The sequence below is a fragment of the Mirounga leonina genome, unplaced genomic scaffold (assembly GCF_011800145.1).
Source record: "Mirounga leonina isolate KUSES-001 unplaced genomic scaffold, KU_Mleo_1.0 Mir_115, whole genome shotgun sequence".
Taxonomy (NCBI): domain Eukaryota; kingdom Metazoa; phylum Chordata; class Mammalia; order Carnivora; family Phocidae; genus Mirounga; species Mirounga leonina.
Window position 1 is genome coordinate 85883618 of NW_023270268.1, and position 27799 is coordinate 85911416.

The 27799-nt window shown below is 38.2% G+C and overlaps 2 protein-coding genes across 8 annotated transcripts in view; both read left to right on the forward strand.

Annotated features, from left to right (window-relative positions):
• Nucleotides 1-7565, forward strand: part of FYTTD1 (forty-two-three domain containing 1) — a 30375-nt gene extending 22810 nt beyond the window's left edge. The window contains exons 7-9 of the mRNA XM_034999958.1: nucleotides 1041-1115; nucleotides 2360-2486; nucleotides 5019-7565. Coding sequence (XP_034855849.1) covers nucleotides 1041-1115; nucleotides 2360-2486; nucleotides 5019-5117 — 301 coding nt within the window. The 3' untranslated portion in view covers nucleotides 5118-7565. The remainder of the gene's footprint in view (nucleotides 1-1040; nucleotides 1116-2359; nucleotides 2487-5018) is intronic.
• Nucleotides 7566-12772: 5207 nt separating this feature from the next.
• Nucleotides 12773-27799, forward strand: part of LRCH3 (leucine rich repeats and calponin homology domain containing 3) — a 119642-nt gene continuing 104615 nt past the window's right edge. For 2 of the 7 annotated variants that reach the window (XM_034999959.1, XM_034999961.1), the window contains exon 1: nucleotides 12775-13124. In XM_034999959.1, coding sequence (XP_034855850.1) covers nucleotides 12863-13124 — 262 coding nt within the window. In that variant the 5' untranslated portion in view covers nucleotides 12775-12862. Of the gene's footprint in view, nucleotides 13125-27799 lie in introns of all 7 variants that reach the window. The other 5 variants (XM_034999967.1, XM_034999966.1, XM_034999960.1 and 2 more) reach the window with 5 other exon arrangements.

The following is a 27799-nucleotide window of genomic DNA, read 5'->3' on the forward strand; positions in this document are numbered from 1 at the left end:
TTAAATTATTTAAAACTATGGCTACTTTTTGGAAAACAAAATGGGTAAAACATCGTGGCTGTTGGCAGCTATAATTGATGCGTTGGCAGCTATAAAACAGATGCGTTGGCAGCTATAATTGAGCAGAGTGTAAGAAAAGAAACTATTTGAACTTGATGTTGACAATACTCTTTTGCATGGGAGTCATGACATTGGAAACCATAAGGAAAGAAATAATCATAAGCTATTTGCTTCTGCAATGAAGAATGTTTACATAATTGTAATAATATAAATGCTGTTTGTCTTGAATTTTTGAGAATCAACCTACAGGGGAAAAAAAGCACATAATACTTTATTTGGTTAACAATATGGTGAAAATGTCAGATTTTGAGTATCATGAATATAAAAGTAGAGCTAAAAAAATTGGAGGTACAAAGTGAGAGAAGAGGTGAAAGGAAAGAATAGAGGTACTACTATCCTTTCATAGAAAGTTGGGAGGGGTTGGTGTTGAGAGAGATTGAAAGAAAGAGAATTAAGAGACCGAAAGATTTAAGATTATTTGAAGTTATAATTTGAAGTAAAATAGTGATATATAGATATCAAAATGTTCAGAGGTAGGTAAGGAAACTAGAGGACAGTGTGATAAGCTAAAACCTTATCATAGCAAAATATTGTTACATACACATTTTGTATAGTGAACTAGAGGTAACTAGCAAGTGGTAAAAATAGGAAAGGTTAAAATTGCTGCCATTGGGGAGCAGGAAAGTTCTGCCTCTGGGGAGCAGGAAGTGGGGGAGAAAACTGGGAACTGTTACTTTTCATTAGAAGCCTTTCTGTATTATTTAATGTACATATATTTGTTACACTGAAAAATACTTAATAAATTTAAGTGTCTAGTTCCTGTACCCAAGATGCCGATTAATTATATTATTGTGGGGCTTAATATTTTTTAAAAAGCTAAGAAAAAGTGATGGCTACTTTAAAATGTATTTTTTTTGTGGAATACACTAAACGTTTTATAAACTTCCACTTTAATGAAGTTTTTGGTTTTTTGAAACTAGATGGCGGACTTCCACAACAAATGGAGGAATTTTGACTGTCTCTATTGACAATCCTGGAGCAGTGCAGTGCCCAGTGTAAGTCTTTTATTGTGCAGAAATTATAACCTCTCAGTGAAATAGGTCATAGAAAAGCATTGGACTTCTCATGATGTCAAGTTAAGGTAAACTGAGGCAAAGATAAAAGTAATACTTGTAGTACAAAATGGAAATAGTGTATTATAAAGTTAAAGTAAAAGCTCTCTTGATTCCTGGTTCTATAGCCCTAAAGTAGCCATTTTTAACAGTTTTATGTTTTTATTTAAAAAAAATGGTGCATGGATACTTAGTATATACATTTTTTTTATGTATAATGATAAATGAGGGAATGCTGTATATATATATCGTTGCTTCTTTCTCCTCCACCCCCCAGTGTATTTTGGATGTCTTTACTTTTCAGTACCTACAGATCTGCCTTCTTTTTAAAGGCTTTCTGGTGAGTTCTTTTATCTGGATGACCTTAATTTAGTCAACCATTCCATTATGTTTATTGCATTATAAACTTTCTAGGTTTGTATAGTGTTTGATCTCTTCAGTCATTTTAATAAATGAAGAAAACGTAGGATGAGTCCCCAATCATTCCAAATTGTTGAAAAGTTTATAGTTCTACTTAAAGAGGTATTCTATGAGTGATTATAAATTTTAGTCTCTAGATTAGTCAAGAACCAGGTACAATAGTACCCCCTTGTCTGTGATTTCACTTTTCATGGTTTCAGTTACCCAGGCAACTGTGCTCTGGAAACAGATAGTCCTCCTTCTGACATATTGTCAGAAGATCAGTAGTAGTAGCCTTATAACTACAGCACAATTCCTACATCATTCACCTCACTTCATCTCATCATGTAGGCATTTTATCATCTCACATGGTGAGTACAACATATTTTGAGAGAGGACGGGAGAGAGACCACATTCACATAACTTTTATTACAGTATATTGCCACAGTTATTCTGTTTTGCTATTAGTTATTGTTAATCTCACACTATTCCTAATTTATAAATTAAACTTCATCATGGGTATGTATGTATAGGAAAAAACATGTAGTATGTTTAGGGGTTCAGTACTATCTGCAGTTTCAGGTATCTACTGGCGGGGTTGGGGGGCAGTCCAGGAATGTATACCCTGTGGATAAGGGGGGAGTGTTGTACTTTTTTTTGAGAACATAAAATAGCCCTATACGTTGGAATATGTGTACAAGTCAAGATGTCTTATGTACCAAATGATTTATTTTTCTTCTTTTGATTATTAAGCTTGTCTGATTTCATTTTAATTTTTTTTCTAATAGAACTCAAAAACCACGGTTAACTCGTACTGCTGTACCCTCATTCTTGACAAAACGGGAGCAATCTGATGTAAAGAAAGTTCCTAAAGGTGTCCCCCTACAATTTGACATAAATAGTGTTGGAAAACAGGTAACTTTTTTTTTTTAAATTTCTGTGGGGCATTCATTGAGAATATTTTAATTAATTTTTAAAAATGTGTAATGAGGGCGCCTGGGTGGCTCAGTCGTTAAGCGTCTGCCTTTGGCTCAGGTCATGATCCCAGGATCCTGGGATCGAGTCCCACATCGGGCTCCCTGCTCGGCGGGAAGCCTGCTTCTCCCTCCCCCACTCCCCCTGCTTATGTTCCCTCTCTCACTGTGACTCTCTCTGTCAAATAAATAAATAAAATCTTTAAAAAAAAAAAATGTAATGAATTAAATAGAGTGTCCTAAGTCTCCTCAGCTCTGGGAAGCCACTGATTGATCTACTTTCTGTTTTTGGGTTTTTTTTTAAGATTTTATATTTAATTTTTACTATTTATTTGTCAGAGAGAGAAAGAGAGAGCAGGCATAAGTGGGGTGAGGGGCAGAGGGAGAAGCAGGCTCCCTGCTAAGCAAGGAGCCCGATGTGGGGCTCCATCCCAGGGCCCTGGGATCATGACCTGAGCTGAAAGCAGACATTCAACCGACGGAGCCACCCAGGCGTCCCTACTTTTTGTTTCTATAGATAAGCCTATTTTTTGGCCATTTCATATGAACAGAATCATACAATATGTGATCTTTTGTGACTGGTCCTTTACTTAGCATAGTATTTTCAAGTTCCACCCATAGTGTATGGTCTTTTTATTGCTGAGTAATGTTCCATCATATGGATATATCATATTTTATTTATTCATTCATCAGTTGATAGACACTTGGGCTATTTCCATTCTGTGACTTTTGTGAATAATGCTCATCTACACATTCATGTACATGTCTTTTGTATGAGTAGATTTTCCATTTCCTACAAGTGGAATTGCTAGGTCATATCATCTATGAACTGCCAGACTTGTTTTCCTAAGTGGCTGCACTGTTTACATTCCTTCTAGCATGTATGAGAGTTCTAAATTTCTCCACATCCTCATCTACACTTGTTATTATCTGCCATTTGATTATACCAAGTATTTGTGAAATGGTGTATCTCACTGTGGGTTTGACAGTTTTATATTGTATCAACTTTGTGTCTTGTGATCTTGCTAAAAATCACTCAACTACTTTAGCAATTTTGTAGATTCCTTAGGATTTTCTTTGTAAACAATCATGTCATATTCCAAATTCCTTTCCAATCTTTTTTTTTTTAAAGATTTTATTTATTTATTTTGAGAGAGAGAGAATGAGAGACAGAGAGCATGAGAGGGAGGAGGGTCAGAGGGAGAAGCAGACTCCCTGCTGAGCAGGGAGCCCAATGCGGGACTCAATCCCGGGACTCCAGGATCATGACCTGAGCCGAAGGCAGTCGTTTAACCAACTGAGCCACCCAGGCGCCCTCCTTTCCAATCTTTAAACCTTTTCTATTTCTTCTTTATTGTGATGGCTAGAACCTTCAGTACAGTGTTGAATAGAAGTGGTGAGAGTATGGTATGCTTGCCTTGTTCCCAGGCGTGAGGAGAAAGCATTAAATATTTCACCATTGAGTATGATGTTAGCAGTAGGATTTTAGTAGATTCTCTTTATCTAAAGTTGAGGGAGAGTTCCCTTTATTCATAATTGACTGAGAATTTTTATCATGAATGGATGTTGGATTTTGTCAAATGCTTTTTTTTTTGGTATCCATTAGTGTAAGAGTGTATGGAATTGAAAATATGAAGTATGGACAGAAGTTTGACCAAATTTGTTTTACTTCTTTTTATTTTATTTTGTCATGGTTACTTTTCTTTCAGAAATGGTGACTTATAATTTGGTTGTGTTTTCTGTTGTTAATCAAAAACCAGATGTTGATTTGAATTTGATTTGAATTTCTGTGAGGAACTCACAGAAATCCAAGAACTCATAGAAATTCAAGAAAATATGTTTCGGGGACGCCTGGGTGGCTCAGTCAGTTAAGCGTCTGCCTTCAGCTAGGTCATGATCTCAGGGTCCTGGGGTCCAGTCCCACATCAGGCTCCTTGCTGCCTCTGCCTTCTCCCTCTGCCTTCTGCTCCCCCTGCTTGTATGCACATGTGTGCTCTCCCCCTCTCTCTGATAAATAAATAAAATCTTTAAAAAAAAGAAAATATGTTTCAAATATTCCCAAGTGTAAATATATCTTAGGTTTATCAGATACATCACTAGAATTTGTGTAGTGTTTATAGGGCCCCAAAATAATTCAGATAGAAAAACTCCTGGATGTATGACTTGTGGGCATTATAGTAATGTGTTTTATATAGTATATAATGTAGGCATTTATAGTGGTTAGGAGATAGAGATTGTGAGTCAGATCACCAGGTTGAAATTCTGGAACTGCAAGTAGGCAAGTTAACTAACTTCTCTAAACTTCACTAAATTCACCTGTTTCATATGGTTTTTGTTAGAGTTAAATGAGTTTGTATGCGTAAGTATTCAGGAAATGTTGTTGCTTTGAATTACCATTATGATCACATTATTGTTCTTAAATAAATATGGCTAACTTGTCAAGTTGTTAATTTTTTTGTTTTGTTTTCTCTAGACAGGGATGACTTTGAATGAGCGATTTGGGATCCTGAAGGAACAAAGAGCCACTCTCACGTTCAACAAAGGAGGAAGCCGTTTTGTAACCGTGGGATAGATCCATGTCAAAGGGACTTTTGAGTGATGACTCTGTTTTAAAAGTTGAATTGCTTGAAGAGTTCATCACAGAAATTCAAGAAACTTTATTTCAAAATGTTCACAAGGCTAAATAACTCTTATTTTTATTTTTGAAGTTCTTTTTTTTTTTTTAAACATGTATAAATAATGCCCTGAAAGAGTAACAGGGAATATACCTATCTGTTCTTAAGATTTCATTGTTGGCCCAGACAGAACAATTCTCTATTTGATTTCTTTGGTTCCTTATGAAGCAGAAAGAAGACAGAAAGATAGAAATTGATTATTTTTATGATAGTGGTATTTAGGATCTCATCACTTTTGTCCATTTTTTACACTTTGCCATGGTAAATCTTGGTCTTCAGAGATATGAGTAGGTCCCTTTGTTGTCACCTATCCTTTAATAGTGTTGATGTAATAAGTGCAGTTGACTTTTCTTCATTAGAGATATTAAAAAAAAATCACTAGAATTCCAGTTTTGAGTTTTAAGATTTTTGGGAATATCTGGAATTTGGGTTACTTTTCAGATGACATTAGGTTAATCCTCCAGAGTTGTTAATCTTTAATAACGAACTTTTAACAAGAAATGTGGCATTAGTCTTTGTTTAAAATGTTGATGTTTAAAGGCTATAAATAAATGTGTATTTACAAAATTATCTTGGAAGAGAAGGTCCAATGTAAAAACCTGACAACTGTGTTTAGAAAATGAAGAAAGCAGGAAAGGAAGTAGCAGGTTGAAGACAGGTAACTGAGGTGAAAAACTTCAAAACCCAGGACATAGATACACTGTTTGAATTTAATGTAGTCTTGAATCTAGTGTCCATGAAAAATTCTTCAAATGATACTTAGAAGAATTACAATGATCAAAATGGATTGAGTCCCTTAGATATTTTGATGATAAAATCAATAGCCATAAAGTCCTAGACTTCTTATTCAAAGAGTTAAATTTTATAAGCTTTTTAAGCTTGCTAATTAAACAGTATACAGTTTCAAAATCAAAAACATACTTGTATATGTCACAAAGAAAAAAATCCAAAATGGTAATAGAGTTACATTGTAACCTTGTTTTATACCTTTCTTATATAAAGTTCAGGCATTTGTGGTGAGAGGGTTTTTTTTCTTCTCCCACACTCTGGAGGAGTGGGAGGAATTAATCTGTTGTGCCAAGCTAGTGCTGAAAGTCCTCAGATGGTTGTATCCTGTAAGTTACAGTATAATGCCAAAATGCAGCAACATATTCCGGCTACAAGTCCAGTCATTTTGAAGCTTAACCTTTTGGTTTGCTATAATGTTAAAACCTCTTAAGTAGGTGTTAGTTTCCCTAGAGCATATTGGTGTTGATTTTCCCTGTAAAACAAAACAAAACATTCAGTTATCACTTTTGCCTGCCTTGCATTGTTTAGTAGACGACATTCTTTTTCTCTCATGCTCCTTGGGTTACTTGGTTTATGCTAGCCACGGAAAAGTATCAATAACAGTTTCATGCTTATACCAAAGAATTAAATCTGATCCTTAATATCTGGTATTTTGCCAGTAAGTCTACTGGTAAGGGATTATTGGAAGCCAGTCACACAATTTGAAAATAAACTCTAGTCTCCTTAGGCCAAGGACTCATTGCAAAACATTTTTGCAAGTACAAATGCTTAGATTTCATCCATTAACAGTCCATTTTATTTTAGACTGGTTTAGAATTACTGGTAGCTTATTTTAAAGCAAAGGAAAAACAACTGAGCACAAATTTGCTTTCTGAACAGTTTGTGAAAATATGGTATAAAGATGCTTTCATTTTTTTTTATTTTAAATATTGTACAGAGCTATTATTAATGTCATTTTTCTTGAAAACCTTAAAAATTGTCCCAAATATTGACATTAACATTGCATCAGACAACAAAGTGTCATTGATATATTAAACTTTTGCTCTTTGTGCATCTCTAATTTCATTTTCTTTTTAAATATAAAAATTTGCCTTTGTTATAACTAAATTAAAATTCTTGAGTGCTAACATGTTGTGTATAAACAAAAGAATATGCTTTGTTGGAGGAAAATTTCCTTTCTTGGAATGTGGTTGTAGTCATCCTTTTCAGTTCTTAAATTTTGTTTTTAAACAGGATACAACTTAAAATTTCCTTTGCATCAAGGTGTATGCAAAACATTGATGCAGTGCATCACAAAATGAAAGTTTGTATTTAATGAGGAGATGCTTTACACTGTACTTTTTGGTGTTTTTTGGAAAAGTTACAAATTTAGATCTATTCTGAAGCTGTTCATTTTTAACAAATAAAATGTTACAGGTCTCACATTTATTCTTAGCTATAAAGATTGAGTTGTGGTTTTTAGATTGTTCTATGTTACAAAGAACTTTGTAGTGATTATATTTATAATTTTTCGGGTTTGAAAAACTACCTACCAATTAAATTGTTAAATCAGTCTAGACTCATATTCTAATTGCCTTTTGACCATTTCATTCATAAGCTCCAACCAGGAAGTAAGCCAGGAGGAGTTTAAAATAAAGAAGTAGGGGCGCCTGGGTGGCTCAGTTGGTTAAGCGACTGCCTTCGGCTCAGGTCATGATCCTGGAGTCCCGGGATCGAGTCCCGCATCGGGCTCCCTGCTCGGCAGGGAGTCTGCTTCTCCCTCTGAGCCTCCTCCCTCTCGTGCTCTCTGTCTCTCATTCTCTCTCTCAAATAAATAAAATCTTTAAAATAAAATAAAATAAAATAAAGAAGTAAATTTACTTAGAATGCAGCATTTCAAGCTAGATGAACCTTTCAAGATCATCCATTTCAACTTCTCTGTCTACATCTTAGTTAAGTGAGGTTCAGCTTTTCAAAGACTTATATGTGAGAGAGTCACTTTTTGAGCTCAGGTCTTTTAATTCTCAGTTCATAATAAACTGCTGCTGTGACTTGAACACCCAAAGAAGGTGATGGAATAATGTTTGGCTGTCAGACATCTAAGAAATGGTAATAGCCATGCTTTAGCATTTGTAGCATGGTTAAGTAAATCTACTCTACCATGATTATTGAGACTTCTTTACTTCGGTATTAAAGTTATGTAGATGTCTTAAAAGAGGCCAGTGTTCCTAAGTAGACATTATGTATTTTTTTCCTAATAGGCATAAATTTCACAATTTAAATTATAAACATCATAAAATACTTTTAAGTATAAAGAAACTTATAGGCTGCATTGCCCAGTGATAATTTCTTGGTAAAATAAATATGTATATCCTGTTTTGCTGTCAGCCTTATAATTAACACAGTATGCACAGTTTCAGGATAATTTTTAATTTTAATTTTTTTTATTTTAATCACCCAGTACTCATCATGACAAGTGCCCTCCTTAATCCCCATCGCCTATTTCACCCATCCCTCTACCTACCTCCCCTGTGGTAACCATTTCTTTATAGTTAAGAGTCTTTCTTGGTTTGTCTTTTTTCCCTTTGCTCCTTTGTTTTGTTTCTTAATGTGTTGGGGTAATTTTTGTCCTGATTTAGATTTATAGCTATAAGGAGGTAAGAGTGAGAAAAATATAGCTGACTTTGGATTACAAAGAAGGAATACCATACATTCTGAATACAGGCAGTATCAGGGCAGAAAATGATTTCTTCATTTCTGATTTTTGAACTTTCATCAGAATTATGATTGTTCTATTAGTCACTGTATATTTAAAAAAAGTGATTTAAGCTTCCTTTTAAAGACAGTTTTTACGTAGATCAATTTGAAGTTACTCCCTTTTAAAAGTGATAACAATAAATCCCAAGAATTTACAATAGGAATTTTACACTATTGTGGGCTATTAATAGGGATTTAAAGATTTTTTTTTTAAGATTTTATTTACTTAACAGATCACAAGTAGGCAAGCAGGCAGAGGGAGAAGCAGGCTCCCTGCTGAGCATGGAGCCTGATGCGGGGCTCGATTCCAGGACCCTGGAATCATGACCTGAGCCAAAGGCAGACTCTCAACCAACTGAGCCACCCAGGCGCCCCAGGATTTAAAGAATTTCTTATAAATTGTTCACTTCTGGGGTGCCTGGGTGGCTCAGATGGTTAAGCATCTGCCTTCGGTCCTGGGATCGAGCCCCACATCGGGCTCCTGGCTCAGCAGGGAGCCTGCTTCTCTTTCTCCCTCTGCCTCTCTCCCTGCTCATGCTCTCTATCTCTGTGTCTCAAATGAATAAATAAAATCTGTTAAAAAAATAAATTGTTGACTTCTAACACCTCTTTTTTCCCCTGCATTATGTTCCTCCTATCAAATCTATTACCAAAAAGCTTGATGAAACCAGGAAGTAGTAACATGCTGGAGCTGAGCTGTATTTTGGATGAGGTTTATTGATGTTTAAAGATGAAAAGGAAATTATTTCCCTAGTGTATATGTGTCTAATTTTTACTTCTATTTCCACTTTGCTCTAATGAGAAGAAAATCATTGTCTAGGGCGCCTGGGTGGCTCAGTTGGTTGAGCGACTGCCTTCGGCTCAGGTCATGATCCTGGAGTCCCGGGATCGAGTCCCGCATCGGGCTCCTTGCTCAGCGAGGAGTCTGCTTCTCCCTTGGACCCTCCCCCCCCCATGCTCTCTCATTCTCTCTCTCTCAAATAAATAAATAAAATCTTAAAAAAAAAAAAAAAGAAAGAAAAGATTGTCTAAATTTTCTTGTATAAAGTTTTAAAAAGTCAGTTATTAGCACTGCTTATTAAAGGAGTCAGAAAGGGAAGAACCAAACATTGAGTGTATTCAACAAGCCAGTTTCTGTGCATTACATTTGAAGAGCATAAGATTGGTCAAGATTGTAATCCCACTGCTTTTGAGTTTATAAAAATGGAGTCTTAAAGGAGTGACTACAACATATTTCTAGTGAGTAGAAGGGGGAAAGGACTTTATTTCTGCATGAGGTAGTGAGATACAAAGGTGGAAAATTCTTCAGATTTTGAGTGAAACTATTGCCCCTGGTATTCATTCAATGAGTTAACTTTCAGAGAAGTAGGAAGTTCTCTATATCAATTCCTAACATTCAATAACCCTCACTGCCTTTTTTTTCAGCTCCTGCTTCCAAACCACAGAGCGGTTGTAGAATAAGTTATAGGCCCCTGTAGCCTTTTTGCTCATAGCCTTTTTTCAACTGTTTCTCATCACCTTTATTCATCACTAGACACTTTGGTGAAATCCGCACAGTGATTCCATTTCCTGTATCTCATTCTCACAAAATGATCTTCTCACTTGTTTTATGGGGAAGACTAAGGGAGTAGGATGAGAATTCCCTCATATTCTACCTTTGTAGATGAGAGCTGAAATCCTTAGAGGTCTTAAAAGTTAATACCTTGATCTACTTTTCTTCCAGCCTCTCTTTACCTAGGACTTGTTCTTACGGTATATGTAGCATCTTCATTTCTCCTATCCACAGGCTTTTCTTTTGGACTTCAAATACCTATAGATTTATCTACCCTGTTCTAAAAAAAAAAAATTCTGTTTTTCTCTCCAACCAAGCCTTCTTTTTCATAGTAGTATATAACCTCTGCTGTGTTAGTACGTAACTCATCTGTGTCTGCTTCCATTCGTCCTTAGCTCCTATTAAAATACTCAGCTCTGGGGTATGGAAGGTAATTACAGAGTTTAATGTATTAATGACCTTAAAATGTAGTTTGATAGACAAAGTAACGTCAGTCTATAAACTTGGTCAGAAGTTCAGAGACCAGGATTAATTAGCATGGTATGTTGCAATTATGAGATACGTGTATAGGTAGGTAGGAAGAATGAGGCCATATTACGGAGAACTTGTTAGAAGAATTTAGTGTAAATGTGGAAGGTAATAGGTAATCAAATTCAGATGACATAATGGTGCATTTTATAAAGATATCTGGTAACTAGCATTGTAGCATTAATATGGAATATGATTATGCTTTTAGTCACTGTAGTTGAAATATTTTGAGGTTGAAATATTTCTTAAAAAAATACAAAATGAGGTCCTGCTCTTAAATAGCTTAAAATCTTTCTGAGAAGAACAATTTAGAAAGATCAGAATAACAAAAAACATGGATAAATTTTTTTGAGCTGACACATCACTTGCCATTGCAATGACCCATGCTCACCACAGACATTAATAATCGGTCATGGAATTTGCTGCTGAAGATCCTGGAATGTTCATAGAACAACTCTCTGAGCAACTGTTACTAATCAACTTTGTCACTAAGATTAAATGTTTTTACAATCTCTTCCATCTAGGAGTTGGGGGAAGTGATAATCAAAGTTTCATTGAAGAGTCAGGCTTTGAATGATAAGATCTCCAACCTTATTTTCTTTTGCTGGCTCATGAACTTTTTGGCTTTGGCCTTAAATGTTCTCCACATGGACCATTATAAATCATACCTGGGTGTGTTCATGCTGATACTCCTCCCAATCTGGAATATTGCTCTCACCTTCCTACTATTGCCTATTTCATAGTCCTTCAGATTTTATTCAAAACCATTCATCCATGATACAGATTGCTTTTCTCTGAATTCTGATAGCTTAACCCCACTACCTCTGCTCAGCCTTTTTTTTTTTTTTTTCTTCTCTAATTGGTATATTTGTCTGGATTATTAGATTGTAATCTCCTAGGAAAAGGGCCCTGACAGCCTCTTTTATTTCCCACAAATACTAGTCGATTGATTGTAGGGGAATCTACATCATGTAGTAGGAATGGCTTAAATGTGTAAAAGAATATGCTGGAGACTGGCTACAATGTAAATGAGGCCTAACTGGTTTAAAATGAATAGTAGTTTCCAGGTTTTCAGTAAATGATTTTGTCTTTTCTCATTTCTTCCATTCTATTTCTAATTCCCACATTTAGATTATAGTCAGATCATTTTCTTTTCCTCAATTTTGGTTCCAGACAAAAATTTTAGACTTTAATGCTGTTCATCCTGATTTGTTCAACAATAAAATCTTGCCTAAAGGACAAATACTATTTAAAATGTATATTTTTGGGGCGCCTGGGTGGCTCAGTTGGTTAAGCGACTGCCTTCGGCTCAGGTCATGATCCTGGAGTCCCGGGATCGAGTCCCGCATGGGGCTCCCTGCTGGGCGGGGAGTCTGCTTCTCCCTCTGACCCTCCTCCCTCTCATTCTCTCTGTCTCAAATAAATAAATAAAATCTTTAAAAAAAATAAAATAAAATGTATATTTTTGTTAAGATCTATTTTATGAAAGGGAGGACCCAAAACATAACACTTTCAATGAGGATCATGAGTTTGGGAGCCAATTTAGCACTTATTTTTCCCTCTGACAATAGTAGTTCATAAATCCACGTCTCTATCTAGATCACTTGGTGTATAGAATGACAGCAGTTGGGAAAACCTTTTATAGGTCGTATCCCAGGGTTCCCTCCTCTCATTGCCTACGTTTCTAGCAGCAACAGTGTTGAGAAGCCTTAATTTAATGCTTAATCTAATCCTCCGGTATTGAGGAAGGCAGAGAAGTTTCTGTGAGGAGCGTTGTCTGAAAGATTTTTTCGTAGAGGCATGTTAAAAATGCTACTGGGAGTCTACAAGAGGGGGCTGCTCCAGATATGTGAGTTCCGTTTTAATTTCGCTTGAAATCCTCGATGTGGGCGGACGCGAGCGCCTGGAGCGCGGAGGGGCGCTGCAGCCCTGCCCATCGAGGGAACCGTCCGGGGTCAGATTGCCCCTTTCCCCGCCCACCCATCGGTTCTGGCAGCGCATGCGCTGAGCCGTGGGCTGGAGAGTTGCTGGTTGGAAATGGCGGCTGCAGGCTTAGTTGCTGTGGCCACGGCTGCAGAGTACTCTGGCCAGGTAGCATCGGGAGGTAACCTCTCCGGTGTTAACTGCGGCCCAAGCTCCGGGACAGGCCCTGGTCCTGGCCCGGGTTCGTGGAGCCGCTCCCTCGATCGAGCGCTGGAGGAGGCGGCAGTGACCGGGGTGCTGAGCCTGAGCGGCCGGAAACTGAGGGAGTTTCCCCGGGGAGCGGCCAACCACGACCTGACGGACACCACCCGGGCGGGTGAGTGGGGCATGGGGCATCCCTGCCGACCCGGGGCCTGGGGCGCGACCCAGGCCGCTCCAGCCGGTGGGAGGACTTGGGGGTGGTTCAGCAACCGGTCCGTAGCGCCTGGTTGGGACCCGGGTAACGGGGAGAAGCCGACTGCCCCAACCCGGCCAGCCCCCCCAGGCCTGCGGGCCGGACCCCGAGCCCGGGGCGAGGCGGCGGACTGCGGCATCTCTCGGGGAAGAGGACCGTAGGGCGAGATGGGTAGGGTTTTACTCTCCTAGAAAATTTAACTTCTGCCGCTGCGGAGGCAGACCCTGGCCCCGCCCCGGCTTCTGCAGGCCCTTTCAGATTTGGGATGCCAGCTTCGCTAAGATTGGGGATTGTAGCTCGCTCTTAATAGATCAGAGCAGCACTGGTCACTGCGTCGTCGGGGAAGCGTTGATCTGAGCACTGGCGTTTCTTCGAGAGTTGTTTTTAATGTGAACCCTGGGCTGTAACTTTTCTTTCTCTGCCTTTATCTGGTTGACTTACGAGAGTTAACTTGTGGAAATAACTAGAGCCAGCCTTCAGGCTCATAGTACTTTTCTCTCTCCTCATGCCCTCCCAGAAAAGTTGAGGGAAGAAAAGATACGTTTATTGCCTACCGTGTCTGTATTTAATGCTTTTTAAAAATAAACATTACTTTGTTTTATACATGTTTTTGAACACAGGAAAGGTAATAAGGAATTGGGTATTACTTGGTTTTCTTAGTTGTAGAGAACAATGTCTGGTGACTGAGGCGTTCAACATAATATGTTTTTCTTGTGTTTAAAATATAGCTTCCTCAGGGAGTAGATTAAAAACTGAGTCTATTCATGTTTAACACAAAGGAGGAAAAAAAATTCCTTATTCATGTTTGTATAGTATGATGTAGTTAGGTAGTTGATTTTGATATAGTGTTTTTTTGCAATGAAAGAATGTATAGTACTTTGTGTCTTGTATTTATTCCATTTTACTTTATTTTAAAATTTGATTTAATAATTTTCTATGTGCACGTATTAAAGATTGATGAGTATTACATATGATTCACTCGTGTTAGAAAAATAAATGGAACTGTTAAACTACTTCAAGAACCTTCTTTCCAGAGAAACTTTCACTCTAGTGTAAAATGGAAGAAAGTAAATGTCTAATTATTTAATCTCTTTTTCGAAACAGTTGTACTGAAGATAGTTTGTATTTTTTAGTGAATGTTATAAAAATTAAACTTTCTTGCTAAGGTAAATATGAGCAGCCACTTGCTTTTTGCATATGTTCTGATGGACAACATCTAAAATTGTCAGTCATACCCCAGATTTCCTGATTCTGTTCAGGAGATGGCTATATGGCATATGATTGTTCAGGAGATGGGTAATAATAGTGATTTTATATTGGTGTGAGTCATTTCAGTATTACTACATTAAGCCTGAAGCTAAAGAACAAGTTGATTACAGGAGTTTATCTGGTTCATTATCTCACCCGCTTTCAAATAGTTCTAGGACTAACACGTTTTGCTTTTAAGAAATATTTTATTAACTAACAAAGAAAACCCAAAGCTATTTATGAAGAAAAATAACTAATCCTAATGAATTTTTCCCTTACTGTGCTCTGAATTAATTTTATTTTAAAATTTTTTTATTTTTTTTATTTTTTATTTTTGGAGAGGGAGAGAGAGAATCTTAAGCAGGGTCCACACCCAGCATGGAGCCGACAGGCTCAGTCTCACAACCCTGAGATCCTTACCTGAGCCAAAATCAGGAGTTGGTTGCTTAACTAACCGAGCCTCCCAGGCACCCCTTAAATATTTTATTTTTAAATAATCTCTACACACAATGTGGCCTCAGACTCACGACCTCGAGATCAAGAGTCACACACTCTTCCAACTGGGGAGCCAGCCAGGTGCCCCTCTGAATTATTTTAAACAGATAATTTAATGTGGATATCATCATTTATTGAGTATACAGTGTGCTATTCATTGTTAGGTGTTTTAAAATACATTCCCTTATTAAATGCTCAACCAATGGACTAAGCATTATTATCCCCACTTTACATATGAACAGGCACTGGGAATTTACAGATGAGGAATCACTCAGAGAAAGTCATGTAACTAGTATAAGTGGTAGAATTTCAGCCCAGGTCCATCTAACTCTTTTCTCTCTGCTATGCCACATAGCCTCCGAATGTTCAGATAGCTATTACTATTGCTGTTTTTACAGTTAGTGAAATCAGGGTTTGGAGATATTAGATAATTTGCTCAAAGACCTGTAGCTAAAGGCCAGGAGAGGCAGTATTAGCCAGGATTTGAGCCTGGTTTGAGGTAACTCCAAAACCATAGTGTACCTGTAATATCAGGTACTTTGATGAATTCAGACACAACTTATGTTAGCTAAAATGTTTTGTTTAGATTCTTTAAAATTTAAAGCCAGGAAAATTATTTGAATATTTTATATATCTATATATCTATATATAATATAGATAGATATTATAATATCTGTATTATAGATAATATGTGATATATATTATCTATATATAATGTATATATCTGATATATATTATAATAGATATAGATATATATCAAAGTTGCCATGCAGTCTGTTCTCTCATAATGTATAGAATGTATCTGGTAGAGCTGCTGTCCTTCAAGAGTTTATATTCTAAGAAACAGCATATATTACCCATACCATTTATAATTTGACATGATTAGAATTCATCAGGAACATTTTCTTGAGGTTTTTCACTCTTGCTTGTTAAAAAAGGTAGATCTTTAGGAAAGGGGAAATATTTATTGGGGAATAGGTAACTTGATCCAGCAGACAAGGAAAATCTTAGAAGGAAATCATAGAAGACTTTTTGGGGCAGAAAGGATGTAGCTTGGATTTGGGTAGGCAGAAATAAGAAGGAAAGCCATTGTAGGCAGTGGTGGACAACATGCAAAAAATCCTAGCGTATATGGCACATAAGTTAATTTTGCCAGTCCATTACGCATTCCTCTTTCATTTGATAACAATACTCCAGTTTTCCTAGGAAATCACCCCTCTTGGTTTTATGGATGCCCCGCCCCAACACAAGGGTGTGCACATGACTGAGGCAGGCCTCACCAATCTTATGTAGCCCATCCTTCTGGCTACAGTGATTGTTCAGAGATGGGCACATTTCCAGTCAGCACACATGACTGTTAATTCTGAATTTTTTTTTGGAGCTATTGAGAAAGAGGCATGCTTTGGACCCTGGGGTTGCTGAGAGAATACAGTGTGAGCCTGGAACTTACCAATAAATGGAAGGCAGAGCCAAATGATGGAAAGAGTGAGACCAAGTTCTGGTGATTGTGTTTGAACCTTTGGAACAATAGCCAGGCCTTAAGTTAGTGCTGTCCTTGAACTTTCAAATTATGCAAGCTAATAAATTCCCTTCTCTGCTTAATTTGAGCAGAATTTTTTGATACAAAATCAAGAGTCCTGACTAATACTGTGAGACTGCTCTTGATAATATTGGGGTCAGGCCAGTTTGGTCAGAATAAATGGTTGGATTCGAGAGTATATGAGCTACCTTTTGTATATGTGGAAGCTAGATTGAGGATAGGTTTACTGGGATTGAGATAGGGAGATTAATCAACATTCATTCGTTGAACAAACATTTGTTAAGGAATTTGGCAGGTGCAGATGTACAAAGAGGACCAACACTTTCTGCCCTCAGAGAGCTCAGGGGATCTAATGGAGGAATAAATAAATAAATGTAAAGATTATTTGACTCATCTAGTAATAGCAAAACTTTTCTGTGTAAGGCATTATACTAGCTAATACAAAGGAAAAAAAGAAGAGGCTTTAACCTGTAAGAATTAAGAAATCTAGTAATCTGGTTGGGTGGCTGCAATAATAATCTAAATCTCTGAAGGAATGAAAAATAGAGATCATATTGGAAAATGAAAATGTACAAATGCTGATTGCATTTATTTATTTTTTTTTAAAAGAACAATGCATCGAAAATGACTGAGTTGTTAAATCTGGAGAACTAGGAAGATGGTGATGCATTGATAATAATAGCTAACATTTATTGAGCTGTTAGCATATTTCAGGTGTTGTTCCAAGCTGTATATGTAAAACATATGCATACAGCAACGATATGAGTTGTCAGTACTATTTTAAACCCCATTTTACATACGAAAAAATGGAGACTCAGCATTAATTTGATCAAGGTTACACAGCTAATAAGTGATAAAACCGGGATTCAAATTCAGATACATCTAATCCTAAAACTTGTTTTTTGATCACTAAGCCATACTGACAAAGAAGTTTGCTGCACATAATTTCTTTGGTTTGCTTGATACCTTTAAAGGGGTTGGTAGCCTATCTAGTTAATCCTGTGCAATGAATAGAAATGTAAATCTGGAGCTTGTTTTTTTTTTTTAATCTTTAAGTAAACTCTATGCCGAATGTGGGACTTGAACTCAGAACCCCAAGAAAGTTGCATGCTCTACCGACTGAGCCAGCCAGGTGCCCCTAAATCTGGAGCTTTAAGAGTGAAGTCCAGGGTACCCTATACATTTCAGAGACTCATAATGAAGAGTTTATGAGATTCTTAGAGAAACAGTACAGATTGGAAAAGTTGGTCACTTGCAATCACGGGATACACCAGCATTTAAAAAGGCAAGAAGTAGAATCAGCCTGAGAAAAAAACCAGAAACAAAGTGCCATACTAGGCCTTTAACAGAATTCAAAGACTCCTAAAGCCGAAGGAACCATAATAACCATTTAAGTCATTTTACAAATGAGAAGCAGTCTCAGAGGTTAAATGATGTTTTTAAGGTTATATGGTGAGATGGTGCTGTTTCACACAAGGCAAATAGGGGTCATAGTTGAAGCTGTGAGAAATCTCTCCTGAGTAGAAGACAGAAAATAAGAAATTAAGGACTCAGCTTTGGGGAAAAGCCTATAGTGGAAGGCAGAAGGGAGAGACTAAGATTATACCAGAAAAGAAAACAAATTTTAGATGTAGTGGGTGAGCCAAGATAATGCAGTGTTACTAAAGCCACAAGAATTGAGACTTTCAAGGAGCGGATGCTTATTTCTTAGGTAAAGAAGAATGAGGATTGCTAAAAGGAATTTAATTTTTCAAGGAAGCAGTCTATAATTTTTCAAGGTAGCAGTCTGTAAAATTATGATTTCATTAGTTTTTTTTTTTTTAAAGATTTTATTTATTTATTTGTGAGAGAGAGAATGAGAGAGAGAGCACATGAGAGGGGGGAGGGTCAGAGGGAGAAGTAGACTCCCCACTGAGCAGGGAGCCTGATGCGGGACTTGATCCCGGGACTCCAGGATCATGACCTGAGCCGAAGGCAGTCGCTTAACCAACTGAGCCACCCAGGTGCCCCGATTTCATTAGTTTTTGAAATATGCAGTGGAGTGTAGGTCTTAAGTGGAAATCATATTGCTCTTGGATTCTTATGTATATTTTCTATCAACCACAATATATATGCTGTGAATTTTTCTTGAGTAGTGCTGCTGTTCAGTGGGTAGCTACTAGCTGTAGGTGGTTAAAATTTTAGGGGCGCCTGGGTGGCTCAGTCGTTAGGCGTCTGCCTTCGGCTCAGGTCACGATCCCAGGGTCCTGGGATTGAGCTCCACTTCAGGCTTCTTGCTCAATGGGGAGCCTGCTTCTCCCTCTCTCACTGCCCCTCTCCCTGCACTTGTGCTCTTTTTTTCTCTCTGTTGAATAGATAGGTAAAATCTTAAATAATAATAATAAAGTTAAACATTTAAATTTGGTTCCTCAGTCACACTAGCTACATTTCAAGTGCTCAGTAGCCACATGTGTCATTGGACACAGCACATTAAACAGATCCACTTCCTGTCCTATTGGACAGCGCAGACAGTAGAACCTTTCCATCATTACAGAAAGTTATGTTGGACAGTGATGTTGGGGCGTACTGTTTTGACTAGAAATTGAAATTTGTTTTCTATATTATTTATTTTCTAAATCATATTCCTTTTGGCAAAGTTTTTCTATATCCGTGAAGACAGTAAGCCACCATGGTGTGTAGGGCTAAAAACACTGTGCAATAATGGTGAGAAGGCAGAGGCAAAGAGAGGAGGTGGCAGCAAATGGGGTCTAATCATAATTACATGATCCTTGGGAGCATCTCAGTGTTGGGGGGGATATATAATTTTTTCTTTCAGAAATAAGATCTTGTTCACAGAGACTGCCTATTTTTAAGCATGTCATCTTTGTTAATAGAGGTGTTAATATATATTTGATGCATTTTGCCACCCACTGAGCGTTAGGTGTTCAAATCAGGAAGAATAGTCTAAGAGCCTCAGAAATGAAGAAAGAGTAGAAAACAATAAAGCTAATTTTATTTGATTAATGAGACCAGTTCAGGTTAGTAGACTTTAAAAATCATTTCTTCTGATTTTACAGGTTTTACATGTTCATTGTGGTATGAAAAGTTTTAAAGAAGACATTAAAGATCATTCATAATTCCACTAACCAGAGATGAATTTAGTAGTGAACACTGGTTGGAACGCTTCCAAACATTTTCTTCATAAATGTACACATTCTTGAGAGTCAGACTCTTGGTTTCAGCTCAGGTCATGTTCTCCAGGGTTGTGAGGTGGAGCCCCACATAGGGCTCTGCCCTCAGCAGGGCGGGGCGGTCAGCTTGTCCTTCTTCACTCCCCTCTGCCCCTCCCCCCGCACATGCTCACTCTCTCTCTAGAATAAATAAATAAAATCTTTTAAAAAAATGTATACAGGGGCGCCTGGGTGGCTCAGATGGTTAAGCGTCTGCCTTCAGCTCAGGTCATGGTCCTGGGGTCCTGGGATCGAGTCCCGCATCGGGCTCTCTGCTCCTTGGGAGCCTGCTTCTCCCTCTGCCTCTCTCTCTCTGTCTCTCATGAATAAATAAATAAAGAAAATCTTAAAAAAAAAAAAATGTATACATTCTTACTTTTTAAAATATAAAAATGGGATCATGAAAGGCTATATCATCTAATTTTTTTTCGCTATATGAGATACAATACCAGAAAATAGAGATCTTTAGCATAATTTTTATTTTTAAGATTTTATTTATTGCTGGGGCGCCTGGGTGGCTCAGTTGGTTAAGCGACTGCCTTCGGCTCAGGTCATGATCCTGGAGTCCCTGGATCGAGTCCCGCATCGGGCTCCTTGCTCGGCAGGGAGTCTGCTTCGTCCTCTGACCCTATCCCCTCTCATGTGTTCTCTCTCTCTCATTCTCTCTCTCTCAAATAAATAAATAAAATCTTAAAAAAAAAAAAAGATTTTATTTATTGGGTGCCTGGGTGTCTCAGATGGTTAAGCGTCTGCCTTTGGCTCAGGTCATGATCCTGGGGTCCTAGAATTGAACCCCACATCGGGCTCCCTGCTCAGCAGGGAGCCTGCTTCTCCTTCTCCCTCTGCTGTTCCCCCTGCTTGTACTCTCTCTCTAATAAAAAAATAAAAATAAAAAGTATTTATTTATTTATTTGAGAGAGATTGAGCATGTGCACACACACAGGAGTGGGGGCGGGGTGGATGGAGAGAGAATCTTGAGCAGACTCTGCCCTGAGGTCCCTGTGTATGGAGCCAGCAGGGTTGGATCTCATGACCCTGGGATCATGACCTGAGCCGAAACGAAGAGTCCCTCGTTTAATTGACTGAGCCACCCAGGTGCCCCCAGTAGCATAATTTTTAATGGTAGTACACTGTACAGATACACTGTCATTTAATTTACCCTCTTGATGTACATTGTGATTACTTTCAACTTTCACTGTTACATACGGTATTCCTGAGAATAGCCTAGTAGGTGTATATTTGCAAACTTGCCCAATTATTTCCTCAGGATAAATTCCTAGAAATATAATTGATTGGCTAAAAGGTGTGCACAATTTTGGGTTTTTTTTATACACATTGTAAAATTGTCCTTCTAAAGATTTTATCTGTTTATTTGACAGAGAGAGACACAGCGAGAGTAGGAACACAAGCAGGGGAGTGGGAGAGGGAGAAGCAGGCTTCCTGCCAATGAGGGAGCCCAATGTGGGCCTCGATCTCAGGACCCTGGGATCATGACCTGAGCCGAAGGCAGACGCTTAATGACTGAGCCACCCAGGCACCCCTAAAATTGTCCTTCTAGAAGGATTGTTCAGCTTAGACTTGTATCAACAATGCATGAGTTGTCTTTACTTTGCACCCGCTGATCTCATTCCTTTTGATCTGTGTCATTCTGATAGGTGAGAGATGATACCTCTTCATTCTGTACTCAGTGCATCTTGAAGAATGTAATTTTTTCTGCAAGAAGAAAATGAATTCAGGGAGAAAAGATTTACTTTTTCTATTTCTATCTTCTGTCATAGAATCAGCTGGTAGCAAAGAATTGGGAGCTCTTTGTGCTTATATATAACCCGTATATATTTAATTTGAACTGCTTTATAATTGTAAGAATAATACATGTTTACTGTGGAAAATCTGATAAAATAATACACAAGGGAGGGAAAGGGAAAGGGAATGGTTCTACTAAATAGATAACCACTGTGGACATTTTGACATATTCTTCCAGGCTTTTGTTCATTTGTTTTTTCTTCCAGGGTTTTTTTCTTTTTTTTTTTTTAAATGCATGTACATATATATTGAAGAACATGGTATCAGCTTTTTGTAGTTTGCTTTTTTCCATCTTATAGCATTTAGAAATATTGTATCATGTCTGTTAACATTTTCTTATAAAAGAACTTTAATAGCTGCAGAGTATTTAATTAAATCTTTATATTTAGCCAGATCCTTTTTATTGGGCATTTAGGCGATTTCAAATTTTTCATTATTGTAAATAACACTATGAACATTTTAAAATATAATTCTTTGCTTATATCTCTTACTATTTCCTTTGGGTTAATTCCTAGAAGTGGAATTGTTCTAACAAATAATATGCAATTTTAAAAACTTAAACAGTGGGGTGCCTGGGTGGCTCAGTCGTTAAGCATCTGCCTTTGGCTCAGGTCATGATCCCAGGGTCCTGGGATCAAGTCCCGCATCGGGCTCCCTGCTTGGTGGAGAGCCTGCTTCTCCCTCTCCCGCTCCCCCTGCTTGTGTTCCTGCTCTCGCTCTCTCTCTCTGTCAAATAAATAAATAAGATCTTTAAAAAAATAAAAAATAAAAAAATAAAAACTTAAACAGTTTACAAACAAAATTTCAAAAGCGGTTCCTCATAGAAATAGTGTTACATATTGTATGTAGCCTGGCTAGGTTTATAGGCCACACACAAAAACCTAGTATTTTTTTCCGAAACATGAAAGTTGGCTTAACTCACATTTCAAACCTGTTTATACCTAAAAGCTATGGTCTCCCACGTATTTCTCTCTCTGTATAAAGATTGGAGTACCTCTCACCTCAGAGAAGGTCTGGGGTGCAGAGCTTGAAATTGCTTCAGTAGGGAACTTGAAATTTGAAGTCTTGGAATTTTCTTAAGAATTCCACTCTACATTTTCATGCTTGTTTTGAGAAGAAATCTGTGGCTTCAAATTACCAGCCATTAGGATAAACCAAACCAAATAAGTTTCTGTAATGTTTATTCCGTTGTTTTTCTCTAACACTGCCCCCCCTGCCAATTCATGTCCCAGTTTCAGAAGTATGGATATAATATTGTATATACCACTATTCTTTGTAACAAAGTTGCTATGAAAATATGCATATTTCTCAGGAAATAACATTCATATCCCTCTTACAACTTTACCTCTATTTGAAATGAGAAATCCTATAGCTCTAATGTATTCTTATCCACACACTTCTTCCTTTCTCCTCTGCCTGACAAGCAGCCCAATTCTTTTATTATACCAACACAATAGGGAAGACACCTAGGTGGCTCAGCTGGTTACTTGTGGGACTCTTGGTTTCTGCTCTGGTCATGATCTCAGGGTCATGAGATTGAGCCTGCATGGAGCTCTGGCCTCGGCATGGAGTCTGCTTGAGATTCTCTCCCTCTCTTTCCCCTTCTGCCCCTTCCCCTGCTCGCGCCTGTATGCTCTTTCTCAAATAAATAAATAAATAAAATCTTAAAAAAAACAATAGGGAAGACTGAGGTAAAAAGACCTGTTATTTATCAACACACACACACATGCACACAGGCACGCATGCTTTATATAGTTGGGCAGAGACCATGGGGAAATCATGGCTGTTGGGTATAAAGGCATCTGAAATAAGATTTAAATTTGTTTCAGGGGGAAATCTGGACTCTACTGGCATTTTTTTAAAATAGGAAGGGTGAGGGCGCCTGGGTGGCTCAGTTGGTTAAGCGACTGCCTTCGGCTCAGGTCATGATCCTGGAGTCCCGGGATCGAGTCCTGCATCAGGCTCCCTGCTCGGCGGGGAGTCTGCTTCTCCCTCTGACCCTCCCCCTGTCTCATGTGCTCTCTCTCTCTCTCTTTCTCAAATAAATAAATAAAATCTTTAAAAAAAAAAAAAATAAAATAGGAAGGGTGAATTGTAGGATGGCACCTTCAGGTGGGTTCAGATGATATGTCTTGGGTCACCACTAAATCAATGTTGAGACTAGAGGAATGGCAGCAATACACCATAGTGTACTACAAGGGGCCAAGGGTTTCTCAGGCTCTGTTTCTTTCTACTGTGCTTGTGTCTGTGGGCTGGATGGTTAATGTTATCAAATATAACATGAAATACGACTTTTGAGGAGTATCATACATGTTCGTTACTTTTTTTTCAGTTTACTTAGGAAGCAGTTACTCCACTCAAGCTTAGAAAAAAATATGGTAAATATGGTAATTCACACAAAGGAACATTATTTTGAGTTCCTGAAGTAGCCGGCAATATCAAATGCAATGCAACTAATTTTAGAATCATAACTAGTCCTAAAAATTTAAGATTTTTCCTTATTCACTTTTAACTTTCTTCCTCGCTCTTTTAAATTTCTAGAGCTTTATTATTTGAAGAAAATCTCCCCCCCCCCTTTTTTTTTAAAGTAGGCTCCACACCCAGTGTGGAGCCCATGCTGGGGCTTGAACTCATGATCCTGAGATCAAGACTTGAGTTGAAATCACGAGTCAGATGTTTAACCGACTGAGCTACCCAGGTGTCCCTGAAGAAAGTCTTAAACCAAGGATTTTAACTGATTTATTAAACTTATTTCTTACAAAAACTAAGTAATAGATGTTTTCCATTAAAAACAGGTTTTAAACTTTTTTTTCAAGATTTTTACTTATTTATTTGAGAGAGAGAGAACATGAGCAGGGAGGAGGAGCAGAGGGAGACGCAGACTCCCGCCCTAAGCAGGGAGCCCGATGCGGGCTCCATCCCAGGACTCCAGGATCACGACCTGAGCTAAGGCAGATGCTTAACCAACTGAGCCATCCAGGCGCCCCTAAATACAGATTTTAAAAAATGATCTCACATCATAGAGAGTGAGAAGATAAACCATAGAATAAAGAAAAGATTTCGAGTAAACACACCAAACAAACGATATCTAGAATATGTATAGAATTTCTACGAACAAGAAGACAACCCAGTAGAAAACTGAGGAGACATTTAAGCTGGTACGTACTAAAGATGAATCCCAAATGACTGATAAATATGTGAAAAAATACTCAACCTTATTTGTAATCAAAGGAATGGAAAGACCAAACCGAGGTACTATTCAAAAAACTGACAATACCAAATAGTGGAAAAAGGTAAAGCATTGGGGATATACATACAAGGCTGATGGGAATGTTAATTGATACGTTGACTTTGGAAAATACTTAGCAAAATTGAAAATACACATACTCTATGACCCAGAAATTCCAGACTCTGAGATGTAAATGCCAAAGAAACTTGTGTATAAGTATACCAGGATATATTAGTTTAAAACAACACCCATTTATTATCTTACAGTTTTATAGGTCAGAAGACTGGACTCAGCTGAGTTATCTACTCAGGGTCTCACAAGGTCAAAATCAATGTGTTGGACAATCTGGGGATTTGGGGGAAGGTATTTGCTTCCAGGATCATTCAAGGTTTGGCAGAATTCAGTTCCTCACAGTTATAAAACTGAGGTCTCTATTTTCTTGTTGGTTGTCTGCTTCAGGTCACTGTGGCATCTTGGAGGCTACCTGCATTCCTTACAGTGGCCCTCTCTACCTTCATGCCAGCAGTGGTGTGTCAAATACTCATGCTTAGAATCATTGACTTCTGCTACCAGCCAGAGGGCTTGTGTGATGAGACTGGGTCTAACCAGATTATCTCTCTTTAGTTTAATTCAAAGTCAATTGATGAGTAACTTTGATTGTATCTGCAAAATCCCTTCTGCCACGTATGGAACATAATCAGAGTATATTTCATGTTTATAGTCCCAGGGATTTGGGTAGGAAGTCTTGGAGGACCATTTTAGGATTCCGCCTACCATAGAGAGTTCTGTCTTTTTCTCTTTTTATTGCACAATACCTAGTACAATGTCAAATGCCCTTTGAGAATTTATTGAGTGGATGGGTGGATGGATTAATTGATAAGTGAGTGAATGAGACAGTTAAAACAGGAATGATTTAGTCTATTCACTTTCTTAGCTTTGAAAATGACAACTGACTTCTGTGTGACTGGGTTTAGTGGACACCCTTGGGACTTCAGTGATAAATAGAATTCAGTCAAAACATTCTCAAGGATAATAGCAATGAATATATTTCCCTTTGATATCAAAGTCAAGTATTCAGACCCTCTTTAATTGGTGTCATAGAGGGTAAGAGAGATGGTGTTACATGTGTTAAAAGTCAGTCCCTTGGGGCGCCTGGGTGACTCAGTCATTTAAGTACCCAGCTCTTGATTTCGGCCAGGGTCATGATCTCAGGGGCCTGAGATTGAGCCTGCCTTAGGGCTCCGGGCTCAGCAGGGAGTCAGCTTGAGGATTCTCTCTCCTCTCTCCCTCTACCCCTACCCCTGCTCTTATGCTCACTCTCTCTCAAATAAATAAATCTTCAAAAAAAAATAAAAATCCTTCAAAACATAACCAGTGGCAGTGAGAATTTATAGGTCTGTGCAAAATTTCAAAGTAGGATCTTGATTTGCTAATAAAAGAAATTTTAAACTCTTTACAGTGAAGTAGGCTTTCCATATATGTTCAGTATTTATAAGTGATAATTATGCAAGTCTTCAGTTGTCTAAGGAAAACCTTAGCCTAGTAACTATGTGATGTTTTTTCTTAGTAACATTGTGATTTCTGGCCATCTATTATCAAGTGACAAACCTCAGGGTCCTGGGATTGACCCCTAAGTCGGGCTCCCTGCTCCGCGGGGAGTCCGCTTCTCCCTCTGCCCCTCCCCCCATTTGTGCTTTCCCTCTCTCTGTCAAATTGTAAAGATTTTATTTATTTATTTAACAAAGAGAGACACAGCCAGAGAGGGAACACAAGCAGGGGGAGTGGGAGAGGGAGAAGCAGGCTTCTCATGCAGCAGGGAGCCCCATGCAGGGCTCGATCCCAGGACCCGGGGATCATGACCTGAGCCACTCAGGTGCCCCTAAAAATTTTTTTTTTTAATTTTTTTTTTTTTTTTAATTTGAGAGAGAGAGAATGAGAGAGAGAGAACACCTGAGAGGGGATAGGGTCAGAGGACGAAGCAGACTCCCCGCCGAGCAGGAAGCCCAATGCGGGACTCGATCTAGGGACTCCAGGATCATGACCTGAGCCGAAGGCAGTCGCCCAACCAACTGAGCCACCCAGGCGCCCCCTAAAAATTTTTTTAATTGAAGTATAGTTGACATACATTGTATTAGTTTCAGGTACACATCATAGTGATTCAGCAATTCTATTCATTACTCAGTGCTCACAATAAGTGTAGTCACCATCTGTCACCATACCACATTATTACAGTATTATTGACCATATTCCCTATGCTGTACTTTTCATCCCCATGACTTATTTTATAACTGGAAGTTTGTACCTCTTAATTCCCTTCACTTATTTTGCCCATCACTCCACCCTCCTCCCCTCTGGCAACCACCAGTTCTTCTTTGTATTTAGGAGTCTGTTTCAGTTTTGTTTGTTTGTTCATTTTGTTTTTTAGATTTCACATGTAAGTGAAATCATACAGAATTTATCTTTCTCTGACTGACCTATTTCACTTAGCACAATATCCCCAAGCTCCATTCATGTTGTAGCAAATGGCAAGATCTCATTCTTTTTTTTTAAGATTTTATTTATTTATTTGACAGAGAGAGACACAGTGAGAGAGGGAACACAAGCAGGGGGAGTGGGAGAGGGAGAAGCAGGCTTCCCACTGAGCAGGGAGCCCGACGCGGGGCTCGATCCCAGGACCCTGGGATCATGACCTGAGCCAAAGGCAGATGCTTAACGACTGAGCCACCCAGGCGCCCCTCTAATTCTTTTTTATAGCTGAGTAATTTATATATATGCATATCTTCTCTATCCATTAATTTATTGAAGGGCACTTAGGTTGCTTCCATATCTTGGCTATTGTAAATAATGCTGCAGTGAACATAGGGGTACATATATCTTTTTGAATTAGGGTTTTCATATTCTTTGGGTAAATACCTATTAGTAGAATTACTGGGTTGTATGGTATTTCTATTTTTAATTTTTGAGGAGCCTCCATACTGTTCTCCACAATGGTTGTACCAATTTACATTCCTACCAACAGTGCATGAGGGTTCCCTTTCTTCTACATCCTCACCAACACTTGTTATTTCTTTTT